This window comes from Onychostruthus taczanowskii, unplaced genomic scaffold, assembly GCF_017590055.1.
Source record: "Onychostruthus taczanowskii isolate IOZ18803 unplaced genomic scaffold, ASM1759005v1 scaffold9, whole genome shotgun sequence".
Taxonomy (NCBI): domain Eukaryota; kingdom Metazoa; phylum Chordata; class Aves; order Passeriformes; family Passeridae; genus Onychostruthus; species Onychostruthus taczanowskii.
This window is the reverse complement of record NW_024506993.1, coordinates 1,360,404-1,373,457: the sequence shown is the minus strand read 5'-3', so window position 1 is coordinate 1,373,457 and position 13,054 is coordinate 1,360,404. Positions and strand designations below refer to the sequence as shown.

The window sequence follows — 13,054 nt, the reverse complement described above, 5'->3', positions numbered from 1 at the left end:
TAAGATCCTTATATGACATTTATGTTTCGTTTCTCTTACTAATCCTTGCTTTCAATTCTCCCCCTTCTTTCTTTCCCGGCAGATTACCATTGAATTGGATAATGCTGAGGTTTTAATTTTATTTCTTTTCTCCGGTGTTGTTTCTATGGTGTTTGTTTTACCAGTAGCCCTGTGATCTGTCCTGTCTCTGCAGCACTGAGCGTTCTGATTTGTGTGCCTGTGTCAGTGAATTAGTGGAGTTTTCAGTCTGCTGTGTGTCTATCCTGGGAATAGTTACCATAACTAATTCCATATGTCATTTCTCGGAATATTAATCCAGATGGAGTTATCATTTTTGGTAGTCTGCAGTGAGCTGGTGCTGTGGTGGATCCTGTGAAGTTTAGGATCAGATCTGGAGGATGAACTGCTCTCAGCAATCAGCATTTAGCACTTGGCCACCGTTCCTGTGTCAGTGTGAAGGGGTTATTTTCTTATTTGGAAAGCTAAATAGTGAGCTTTGATGGTGCCCATGCAGGAGCTGGAGGAAGGTGGGTGCAGGTGGGACTGGGGAGAGGCAGGTCCTTGTGCAGAAATTGTACTGCTGCTTTTCCCAGGAAGGGAAGGTGACAGTCCTGCAGCTCGTGGGAGCATTGCTGTGCCCCACTGGGGTTTGGCTGCGAGGCCACGGCATGGCTGCTGTGTAACCCTGAGGAATAGGTGGCTTGGGAAGCTGTTTCTGGGTGGAAAGCTCTCTTTGAGGGAAAACTTGAAGTGACATGGAGCTTTCCAAGGACTCTGACAAGCCTGCTGTCTGGTCGGGGCAGCAGCGCAGGGCGGAGGGAGCTGGGCTGCCTCTGCTGTGCAACTTCCTCATCAGCTCAAAAAAACCCTGGTGTGGGTGTGGAATTTGCATAAATGTATAATACTGAGAAAGTGATTGACTGGCACCTTATTTTACTGAAATACCACGGAAAAAAGAAATATTTTCCTTTCAGTGCTTTGTTTCCTGTGTTCTCTCCCAAGCCAGCATTTTATTTGGAACAAAGCTCAACCACTTAAAATGTCTAAAGCATTTCTGACCTTTATTTAGTGGAGTAGGTCATGAAACCTACAGAAAGCAATTTACGGTGTGACTTGTTAATTTTGATGTTAACCACCTGAATCCACTGGGTAAACTTCATTCTGAAAATGCAATATTTGGAGACCTTGCCTGGTGAAACGGCTTTGAAAGCCAAACTATTTGTCACTAAAGTGGACAAATGCTGGGCACATCACCCAGAGCTGGCCTGGAGGGTGTTTTCTGTTCAGGAGGGCTTTTAGGGCTGGAGCTGAAGGTCCCTTCCCTACAAAACTTGTTTCCCATCACTGCTTTCTCCCCACACTCTGATTTTCAACTGAAAGACAAATTTCTTGCTGTACAAGTTCATTTACTGCCCTGCTGTCACCTCTAAGCTGTGCTGGGATGAGATCTCAGGTGTATCCCCAAGCTCCACACACACTTCTGCCATTACAGAGGTGCTCTGCTGTCTGTTTCTCTTTTTTTTTTTTTTGCTAATAAACCCAGTTTTTCCCCTTTTAACCTGGGGCATACACACCAGTAGTCTGCTCTGGATTCCAGAAGTTAACCTGTAGCACAGAAATGTTTCCACCAGGCCTGGTCCTTTGGATGATGTGCTGCTGCAGCTTCCCAGAATAGCACGTGTGTATATGTGTAATTTTAGCTTGGAGAAACTTCAGAGAGAAAGTTGAATTGTTTAATTGCAAATTAAGTCATAATGTGAAACTCTTTCCCCTTTGGTTTCTGGCTGTGATGTGCTGTCTTTGCCTGCAGTAAATCAGCCAGAGCGTGCACAGCAATTTAGGATTTGGTCTGGAGGCTGCAAAGGAGGAATTTTATTGCTCCTTAATGGAGCAAGTGCATGGAAGGAGCAGGTGTGTGTATAACCATCAGCACTGAGCACTGGCTGCGTAGGGAAAGGGATTCAGATGGGGCTAGAACCACTGGCAAGTCTCAGAAATCCTGGGGTTTTCTGGTTTCCTTTTTTCCCCCTTGTCAGCCCTGGAAACTGGAAGCATTTGGGGCAAAGAATACAAAACTCTGCATTATTAGTAAAATTATTAACTTGGTTTTCTGTCAAAATTATGCACATTTGAATTGTTCTGATCAGCTGAAATGCTCCTTGTTCCCTTGGGGGAAGTAACTGTTGATGGCATGATTTCATGGTGGCTTTTTATGTAGGTTGAGTTATCTTAGTTGTGTCCTGCAAGGTAATCCCAGCGAGCAGTGGGTCCCAAAAGGAGAGGATATAAAAAATGCCAGGAGATCTGTGTTTGTTAGTGAAAGTCAGTTATCTTAGTTGTGTCCTGCAAGGTAATCCCAGCGAGCAGTGGGTCCCAAAAGGAGAGGATATAAAAAATGCCAGATCTGTGTTTGTTAGTGAAAGTCGTGACAGAAAGTCATGACAGACCCTCTTCAACGTTTTTGTGAGTGAAGAAGGGAGTGTCCTTTGGAAGTGGGTGGATAATGCTGGAATTCACCCAGTGGTAGGAAATCCCCTCAGTGTGGGGTTGGCACCAGCCCCAGACAGTTTTGGGCTGAGCTGGGGGGCTTTGTGTGCTGGAGAAGTGGAGTGGAAGGGAACAGCAGAGATGGTGCTTTTATTGAGGGTTTATGTGTAATTCCCTTTGTGCTGGAAAGGAGGGACAGGGAGCAGCTGCAGTTTTCCAAGGAGAAGCAGTGGAGCATTGATAGAAAACCCAAACCATGAGGAACTGTGTCCCACCACAGTGGCACCATGGTTGTGTTGGTTTTCTCCTGGTTTTGGGGAGTTGTGTGTTCAGAGTTGCTTTTGGGTTGTGCTGTGGCTGCTCTTTGCCTCTCCTGGAGCATGGGGTGGGAGCAGGAGCTGAAGGGCTCAGCAGGGGGTGTTGGACCTGGGCTCTGTGCAGGTGTCTCAGGTGATAAAGCCAAAACCCCAAGGCAGGGCATTGTCCTTAGAAGCCCTTGGGCTGAGTCTGTTGGTGGCCTCCTTCCTGGGCTGGAGCTGCTCTGATCCTGTTCCTGATGGAGCCTGTGCTGCTGTGTCAGGGAAGAGCTGCAGGGCCGAGGTGAATTCTTCCACCAAGTGTGAATCTTCACACAACAGCAAGAACTGAACCCTGCTTCTAATTAGACACAACAGCTTAACGTGCTGTTAATGCAATCCTCAGCCCACTGAGGAGTGCGGGCGTGATGCAAATGCAGATTTCCTGGTGTTGCATGCCGAGCTGCACCGTGGGCTCCCTGTGCTCCAGCCCATCCCAGCTCCCTCCCTGCGGGGCACTGGGAAAGGTTCCTGTCCATCCTCCCGGCCAGCCCTGCCGTTTGGGGACACCGTGGCCCAGTTTCCACCTGCCGTGCGAGTCCTGGGTACTAAACACACCCATCCTGGAGAAGCCATGAATCTTTGATGGCCTGCCAGGCAGGGCCCCGTTGGTGCTGACCTGCAGGTGGCACGCGCAGGATGCCGATCGCGCTGTGAGATGGCCTACTTTGCTTTTTTTTTTTTTATATTCCTTTTTCCCCTCCCAGCCACATTGCAGTGAGCTGTTCCGCTGGGCACCTGCCAACATTCAGGCAGCAGTTACATAAGAAGAGCTTTTTTTCCTGGAATTTAGGCCTGCTGCTGATGTGTGACCTTCAGCAGTAATTGCCAATAAAGGCGGTGGGGATGTTTACAGGCACCGCGGCTGGCGCGCGGCCTGCGCCGGTAGCGCCGGGCTGGGGCTGGGCTGCAGCTTCCCGGCCTGACCCCACACCACTGCAGCTCTGTTCTAACTCCACACTGAAATGGGGTGCTCTGCTTGCCCCCAGCCCGATCCCACACCGTTGTAGCTCTATTTCAATTTCCAGAGTGAAATGGGGGTGCTTTGCTTCCCCCCAGTCTGACCCCACACCACTGCAGCTCTGTTCTAACTCCACACTGAAATGGGGTGCTCTGCTTCCCCCGAGCCTGACCCCACACCACTGCAGCTCTGTTCCAATTTCCACACTGAAATGGGGTGCTCTGCTTCCCCCGAGTCTGACCCCACACCACTGCAGCTCTATTTCCATTTCCACACTGAAATGAGGTGCTCTCCTTCTCCAGCCTGACCCCACACCACTGCAGCTCTGTTCCAATTTCCACACTGAAATGGGGTGCTCTCCTTCTCCAGCCTGACCCCACACCACTGCAGCTCTATTTCCATTTCCACACTGAAACAGGGGTGCTCTCCTTCCCCAGCCTGACCCCACACCACTGCAGCTCTGTTCCAATTTCCACACTGAAATGGGGTGCTCTGCTTCCCCCGAGCCTGACCCCACACCACTGCAGCTGTTTCCATTTCGACACAGAAACAGGGGTGCTCTCCTTCCCCAGCCTGACCCCACACCACTGCAGCTCTATTCCAATTTCCACACTGAAATGTGGTGCTCTGCTTCCCCCGAGCCTGACCCCACACCACTGCAGCTCTGTTCCAATTTCCAGGGTGAATTGGGGGTCCTTTGCTTCCCCCAATTTGATCCCACAGCACTGCAGCTCTGTTTCAGTTTCCAGGGTGAAATGGGGGTGTTCTGCTGTTTCTGGGGTATGGGCCAGCAACCACCCAACCAAATCCGGCACGGAGTTTCCCTTGTAGTTATTTAGGTATTTGTTAGGGTTGTGTTGGTGTTTTATCTGTTTTTTCAATAGTGACACTTCTTTATGCAGCTGATATATCTACAGGCAGCTCTGTCCAGTAAAATGCACTCGCAGACCCACCCAGTAGAGCTTAGGATTGGGGTTTTTTCACCTCTTTTTGTTAGTCTTGAGGTTTCAAGTAGGTGAAAAGAGAACTGAAAATCCTGGTTCAAAGAGGTTGCCTGAATTAACCTTTTCCCTGCTCTTTATCTATGATAAACTAAAGTTCCAATGGCTAAGGTGCAAAATATGTGCTGTTTTATGCATTTTTGATTGGAGTTAGGCAATATATTAACCTTTTCAGAGCTGCACAGCTTCACTTGGGAATTATTTTCCTTGTAGAGATCTTACTCTGCAGTCATTTCTCTTGTGTATTTTGCACTTAGACAGTGCTTCACTTGTTATGTCTCAAGCAGAGGAAATGCAGGCACTCATAAATTTTTGTGGGCTGCCTTATATTTTTTTTCCCCCTTGAGAAATCCTGTGATCTTTGGACAGGGCTTTTTTTTTTTTTTTTTTTTTTTTTTTTAACACGGACTGGAATTGGTGAGCTCCTTGGAAAAGGAGACTGGAACATTTCTTACAGTTACTTGTCACCAAAAAAATAGTAGTTATACCATCTTACTGCTCATTAAAACTGCTGCTTCAAAATGTGTTGTGAAGGTAGTTCTCAGTGTATTCAGTAGAAGTCCTGCAGGATTGAGGATTTAAAGTGGAGGAGGTGCTTGCACTCCTGCTGAAGGGCAGACACTGAGGTCTCCAGCTCCTGGAAAGTCCCAGCCCAAGTTAAAACATGATTTCTCCACTGAAAATTCTGGAAAATGAGGGGAAGGCATTCTCCTAGGTAGATGTTGGTGACCTTGGAGTGCAGGCACTGGCAGCCTTTGTGGCAGATCTGCCACCTCCTTGGCTGGCAGTGCACAAATCTCTGCACGTTCCCTGAGATGAGGGAGGATGTTCAGCTGAGTCCCTGCCCTGGGAGTGTGACAGGGCCAGGGCTGGGAGCTGGGGGCCTGCCCCTGCCCCCAAAATCCCACGTGCTTTCTGGGGGACCTGTGCCAGGACAGGGTGCTGCCCCACATCTCCTGCTGCTGCCTGATTTAGGCAGGGCTGAGATCCTCCATCCCTGAAAATGCAGCGTCTGTACAGGGGGAAATGGAACGTGGGAAGTTTGTCAAAGCAGTTCAGTGCTCCTGGGTCCCAGTTATTCCCCTCTGCCCTGAAACTTCTCCATAACAAGTCAAATGCTTGTTTGACAAACACCTACAGATCATCTGCAGGGGCTAGAAATTTCCTATCCAAATTTCTCCTCAGCTCCACAAGGTAACAGTGTTGGCTTTACAAAGGGGACTTGGCAAGGAAGCTGCACAGAGTTTTGTGGTATTTTTAAAGAGTTATGAAGGACAGCAACATAATTTGTGCTCTAGTCTGTTGCCACGAATCAGACAAGGTGATGCTTTTGCTGTGTGCCTTTCACGGAAGAGCTGATGGTATTTCAAAGGGAAGAGCAGAGAAGTTCAGAGAAGGGAGGAAAAAGTGGAAAGGGACTTGCAGGATTCAATCTGAACAGCCGTTCCCACTGGAATTGCAGCTCCTACTGGAGATGGCAATGCAGGAGCTGAGGCAGAGGCTTCAGAATCATTTATCTGAGATCTTCACTCTAGTTCCTCGCATCTGGCTGTACAACCTGGCTATCAAAAGCTTAATGTGCAGTGTGGCTGACTCTGCAGTTGTGTTTTCCCTTTTTATTTCCTCCTCTCTGCCAAATGTCTCCCCTGCCACCGCAGTAATGAGATGCCATATGCATGGAGCTGGGTCAGTTCCTGAATTCACAGATTTGGGGACCAGAAGGGACCTCTCAATGATTGAACCTGACACAGCCCAGGGCATCCCACTCCTCACCACTGTCTGTCCACGGAGCCAAATCCATGGAGTTTGGCTCAGCTTCCTCAGAGTGCTCAGTGTTGAGCTCAAGGACCTCCCAGGACATGAGAGGGGATGTTTGGAGAGACCTGAAGGAATTGTGTGAGCTGATGACATTGGAAAATGTCATCAGTTCAGCAGCCTGAGGTTTGTCACCTCTTAGTCCTTTGGACTCTGGGGCAGCCTGAAGTGTAGGAGATTGGTGCTTGGAATTGTGCTGATTTGTCCATTATTTTGTCAAAATTCCAGAGTCTGGTGAGGCTGAAGAGCAAAGGACCAGGTTTTTGAAGGTGTGTTTGTGTGGTCACACAAATGTGAGTTTTCTGATCAGATTATTTCCCTCTGTGAGCAGTTTTCCAGCCTGTTTTGCTGAAGCCACTCTGTGGAGCAGCCCCAGTCTGTGAACTGGAATCTCCACCAGCCTTTTAAATGCGTTTCAGGCCTTTTCACTGCTCGGTGGTCTGGGTGTTCACTGCATAGCTGGGTAAAAACAGTGGAGAAAAGCAATTCTGATGCTTCAAACTTGAATGAAATTCTTTCTGCTTTTCCTCAAACCTTTTCCACTCTATGACAGCAGTAGTTTGAATTTTCTCTGAAGGAAGGATTCAGCAAGTTCCATTGTGATTGTTATTTTGAAAGCAAATGAGACTAAAACTTTGAAGAATTCCTCCAAACTGTAAAAGAAAAGGACGGAAAGCTCATCTGTATGTCAGAAATTGAATTCACCCTGGAGCTGTCACGTGCTCTGGTGGTTTTTGAGGGCCATACATCCACTCCTGAGTCAGACAGTGTTCTGGGAAGCACACGTGGCCTGTGCTGGGGAAGTGGATGCTGGAAGCACTCCGGTCACCAGAGGGTCAGGGATTGTGCATCTCCAGTCATGGCTCATGAGGAGTGGTTTATTGGCCAGCCTTGGGGGAGTGGAAACTTCAAAGGAAGAGAGATGGTTTTGCTCAGCAAGTTGAAAGGACCTTTCCCTACTGCCTGTAAAAAGCACAGATGTTGGACTCTGACCCGGCCACCCACTGGGTTCCAGTTTAAAAGCTGTCCACTGTGTCCTGCTGATCACCTGGCTGTGGTTGGTACTCCACAAACCTGCCCCTGCCCCCCAAACCATCCCTTTCTTATAGCTGGAGAGCTGAAATATAGGGAGGCACAAGAAATCTTGGAAAATTACTGCTTTGGGCTGCTCTCCCACCCTCTTCAATCCTTGTAAAGCATAAGGTGGTATTTTGCTGTTGCAGCACACACAGGAGAGTGCAAAGTGTAGCACAGCAACAAGAGCTCAATAATTCTTTGCTATTTGACCCCATTTTGACTCAAAGAACAACAGTTTCAGGATTTGGAGTTTATATTCTCACTGGAAGATGGCTGAGGGCTGTGCTGCTGTGGGTGATCCACATGGGCATTGCCCAGGGCAGTGGTTTTGCTGCCAGGTCAGTGTGGGGGGCTGGCTCTGATGTGCTGTCTGTGCCACAGAGGGAGGGCACAGGAATTTGTGAGCTGGAATTTGTAATTTTAGCTTGGGAAGGAGCAAACTATCAATTTTATGTGATTCTTCATCTGTGCTGCTTTTCAGCCCCAAAGTGTAAATGTGTGTTTGGTTGAATTAGGGTCAAGGTATCAGCCCAGGAATCCCAGAGTGGTTTGGGTTGGGAGGGACCTTAAAGCTCATGCAGTGCCACCCCTGCCATGGCAGGGACACCTTCCACTGTCCCAGGCTGCTCAGAGCTCCATCCAGCCTGGCCTTGGACACTTGAAGGGATGGAAAATCCACAGCTTTTGTGGGAAACCTGTACCAGTGCCCAGAAGGAAACTTTTGTTTGGAATCCTGATTCCAGCAGTCATGTCCACTTGACCTGTCAGCTTCAGTCTCCCCTCCCCAGGAGGAAGGGACCTCATTTCCCCTGCAGGGGAACAGGCCTGGTTTCCTTGCTGCTGTTGGCTCTGGGGAAGGCAGGGACGTTTCCTGTGCCCCAGGCAGGTTGTGCAGTGGGACAATGTGCCCAGGCTCCCCGTGAGCTGTCAGGGCTTCAGCCTGGGAGCAGGGCAGGGCAGGACGGTGTGTTCCTCTGCTTCCTGTTCACTTGTGCTCCTCTGGGCTAAACCCTGCCTGCTTCCACTTGGCAGCACAAGGGGCTTGCATGTTTGAGACGTGGCCAGGAGCGGTGACAATGCAAGGAAGCCACCACCAAAGGCCATGGGAGCTGGCCAGGATCAAAGTCCCTTAGGAGGAGAATGGAGAAGGGTCTTTTTCCTGGCCAAGGAGCCCCCTGCAAGGGATGTGCTCACTCCTGGGGCTCCTTCCTGGGAAATGGAGTCTCAATATTCCTCCTGCTGCATCTGTGGCCTCCCTCTGCCTTTGCTGGGTGCTCCCCAGGCTGCAGCAGGTGCTGGGCTGCTCTCCCAGTCTGTGCTCCCTTGGTCTGTCCATCCCTGTGGCAGACCTGGCCAGGAATGCCTGGCTCAGGCTGGGGTTACAGGATTGTGAGAGTGTTATTTCCTGGTGTCTGCTCCCGAGAAGTTACAGCAGTTTCCCCACAATTAAGTCAGCAGTTGAGTTTGAATGTTCACTTCTCTGTTGTGTGTCTGTGCTTGACTAGATAAAAGTTACTTGTCTTCATCTGTTTCAGTTGAAAATCAGCATTTTAAATTTGAAAAGCTGTCACCATTCAGGCCCTTATTTCGTTGCTCCTGTTTGATGCTCTGTCGTGTATCTTTTATCTTGAGAAAAAGTATGTTTATAGATGAGAATCCACAGAATACTTTTTTTTTCAGCTGAAATTATAAGGCTGCTACCTTAGTGATATGCAGCCCTGGCTTCCTCCTCCTCCCCACTGGGGTGGATGTGCAGCATTCCAGTGCCAGATCCTGGGGGTGTGGTCCCCAAAAGTGCTCTGGGCACCTGCAACTTCATTTTTTTTGCTTGTGCCTCTGAGTTCATGCAAAGCAGTTTGGGATGTTCAAAGGATACCCACGAAATTTGCCAAATGTGGCCCTTTTAGGAGCAGGGTGGGAGGGTGTAAACCGTAATTACAGCTCTAATTCATTTGTGATGATTCAGCTGAAGTCAAGTGCTTTGCCAGCTCCCTTCCCCTCACTGTTGACCACTGGATTGCTGTTGGGATGAAGGATTCTGGAGGAATGACTAATTTTTCTGCATTTTACTTTCAACTAGCTGCCGCAAGCTCCAGAAACGGAGAGCCCTGTAGAGGTGTGTCAGCCACCTATATTTGTACAGCACACAAATATTGGTGTTTCACTAGTCCTAGTGGAGTGTCTTGTTGGTAAAAACCCCTGTGAAATGTGTGTTCCTGCCTGGTGTTAGACAGTGGAAATAAGTAGATTTGTTCAAGTGCCTTAATCCAATACAGCATCAGTGTGGTAGTCTGAAAATATTTTAAAAATGGTAAGCTAATCCTAAGTCTGTTCCTTTCAGCCATTTCCTTTATTCTTTAAAGGGTGGCACTGGGAAAAGTCTCCTCTCAAATTTTCCTGCATTGGCAAAATGAGACTTCATTTTGGCTCCTAATGCAGAATTTGGTTTTCCCTTTGCCTCACATACTTAAAAACTTCAATACTTTAAGGAAAGGGAAGTTCTTAGTGGAAGCTTCATAACTCCAGAGCAAGTGGTGTCCCATGTAAATTGTCCCAGTGGACAAGCTCGGGGTCACTGCGCATTGTCAAGGCCACTGGTTCTAAGGGAATTGGATATGTGGAAACATGTCCTTTATGTGGATAAAGCAGATTATTTGCCAAAAAGAGGGCAGGAAAATTTATCAAATCTTAAATTCCTTTGAAATTCATGGGACATCCAGCCATGACATTGGTGGATTGTACAACTGGGTGCCAAATCAGTGCAAATCTAAATGAAACACCATGGAAGTCTAAATCTGGGAGAGTGTTGATTCTCTGAGCTGTGAAGTTTTTATAAATGTGAGATCATGTAGAAAAAGAAGTGTTTGTGATGGTTTAGGGCTTTGTCATTTTTGTGGAATAGTGTTTAAATGTAACCTGAAACTCTGAGTGGTCATCAAATGGATTTGAGATGTCTGGGAGATGGCTCCTGGTTTCTGATGGAGAAATCTCATCTTTTGAGATGCTTTAAAGCAGCAAAACCCCAATGTGCTTCAGCTTTGCGAAGTGGCAGTTGCATTCCTGGAAATGAATATCTAAAGTGAGAGAGATTTGATTTGGAGACGTGCCAAGGGGCAGTTCAGTGACTCCCCCTGGCACCCTGGCCATGGGAAGGGAGCCCCCCAGGCTGGGCCAGAAGCCCTCCCCAGTCTCAAACGAGTTTCAGTGACCACCGTGGGATGTGTTGGAGTCCCTGACCCCCTGAGTGTGTGTCTGGTGGGCTGGGGGTGTCCCTGTGTGTCTGTGCATGGGCATGCGTGGGCTGAGCCCCCCAAACCTGGGAGTGTCCCTGGGGGCTGTGACACAGACAGAGCCGTGTTCCCTGGAGCATTGCTGGCACGTGTGCATGCCAGGGGGGCATGAGGGTGGCACAGCAGAGGGGCCAGGGCTGCCAGAGGGCAGGTGTCCTGTTCTGGTGGCTTGTCAGTCCATCTCCCTCATCTCCCCCCTCGTACCCAGCTGTGGCTCCCCCGGTATTCCCCATGAGTGCCAAGATGTTGGTCTCTCTTGAGTGTTGTTCTGCTTTAAAATGACCTTTCTACACGCACAGCAGGAGCTTGATCAAACTCTACCCCAGAGGCAACTGGAGGATCATAGAAGGGTATGTACAGCAGTCAAGCACATTCAGAACTCATCTCTCCTTTTCCCCTGTAAACAGCGAAGCCTAAGTCATGTAAGAAACTTGCGTGGTTAATTGCTGGCTGGAAAATCCAAAAAATGAGCAGAGTGAGGTGCTGGAGCCCCTTCTCTGGAGTTGCATGGAAGGGATGAGTGCTTGGCTGTTCTGAATTGAACTCAGGTCCTGGTCTGGTCCATTCCCACTGTCAGAACCTTCCCCGGGGGTGCTGATCACTCTGCTGTGAAGTGACATTCATCAGTGCTCCTGGAGTTGGCTCCTCTGGCCACACCACCCCTTTGTAGCCAGCCAAGCTGCAAAGTCAGCATCATTAGTCCCTTTCTCCATTTCTTCTCCTCCTGTAGCTGGGAACACAACAGCAGCAACTTAAACCTGCTTCACTCTGAAATATTAAAGATGCTCTGTTTTAAAGCTCCTAACAGGTTTCTGATATCACTTAGAGTTGTGTGTTGCATCTGCATTGCTGATGCTTGTGCAGTGATGTTTCTGTGTGACTTCTTGTTACTTCACCTGGTGTGAATGCAGATGAAACTGGACGCTGTTGGGTTTTTTCCTAGGTACCATATTTGGTTTTTCTGGTTACTGCCAAACATCTGATATTTGTTTGCACACTGCCCTCGTCAAAGTGGTGCACAGCACTAACAGGATGGTTAAAGAGCTGTTCTGGAGCCAAGCATTGCAGCTGAATTAATTGGAACATTTCTTAAATACCACTTATTTTTTCTTCCTTCTGCTTTGATCACATACTCATATTTTGTTAGCTGATACCATGGATTTGGATAAGTTTGTAGAAACCAAAGCTTTTATTCCCAGTTAGAGTTTGAAACGCTGGTGACTGTGTATTGCCAGACCTGGATCAGCACACTCTGACTAGAAACAGCTGCTTGACACTCGTTCCTGCTGTATTTTCTGGTGATTTGTCTTGTTTTGGATGCACAACACCTACAGACACCAGAGGTACCTGTCCTGCTCAGGTCTCCACTCACCCCAACTATTTTGAGCATGGAATAGAATTCACCTGCTGCTCCACAAGGGGCCAGAAGGAGAATCTGGGGGCAGCTCCAAGAGCTTTAGTTGCCCTCCTCAATTCAGGCAAGGTGGAGTTTGCTGATCAGCTGTTCTCAAGGCTGGATATGTGTTATCTTTGTAGTAAGTAGTAAAAATCCCTGGTTTAAATGCCATTTGACAGGATGACTGCCAGTTAGTTCAAGAGAGGAGGAAAAAGGTGCTGCGAGAGCTCCCTTGTAGCCATTTGTGTCCTAGGGCCCATCTGGGTGTCAAGTTGCCTTTCCAATCAGTGCACATGTACAAGGAAAGTGTAGTTCAGGGGGTTTTTTTGTCTGGCTTGGCCTTGTTCTGTCACGTAGCCTCCCTCACCTGCCAGACTGGAGCAGGGAGGTGGATAAAGCACTGCCTCGTGTCCTAAACACTCTCGTGTTGCTGTCAGTGGCAGGAGCTGCTCCAGGACAGGGTTTGCTGGAGCTCCTGAGCTGTCTCTTGCCTCTCCCACATGTTCACTCGTTGGCCCAAGCGGTGATGGGAAGCGTATACCCCTTGGAGAAGTGCTCATCTCCTCCTACTGCTGCTTCCACGGGAGTTTTCCTTTTTTCTGTAGTTTGGGAGCTTTTGGAAGCAGCTGGTTGGAACACTGACTTTGTGTTTATTTTGCATCCTGTTCCCT

General features: G+C 48.5%; 1 protein-coding gene across 4 annotated transcripts in view; it reads left to right on the top strand.

Annotated features, from left to right (window-relative positions):
• ITPR1 (inositol 1,4,5-trisphosphate receptor type 1) overlaps positions 1–13,054 on the top strand; it is a 159,909-nt gene that overhangs the window by 90,135 nt on the left and 56,720 nt on the right. The window contains exons 40-43 of one of the 4 annotated variants that reach the window (XM_041425480.1): positions 83–109; positions 9,778–9,813; positions 10,226–10,228; positions 11,287–11,337. The exons of the other annotated variants lie outside the window; for them this stretch is intronic. Of the exons in view, the coding sequence (XP_041281414.1) occupies positions 83–109; positions 9,778–9,813; positions 10,226–10,228; positions 11,287–11,337 (117 nt within the window). The remainder of the gene's footprint in view (positions 1–82; positions 110–9,777; positions 9,814–10,225; positions 10,229–11,286; positions 11,338–13,054) is intronic. 4 annotated transcript variants of the gene reach the window in all.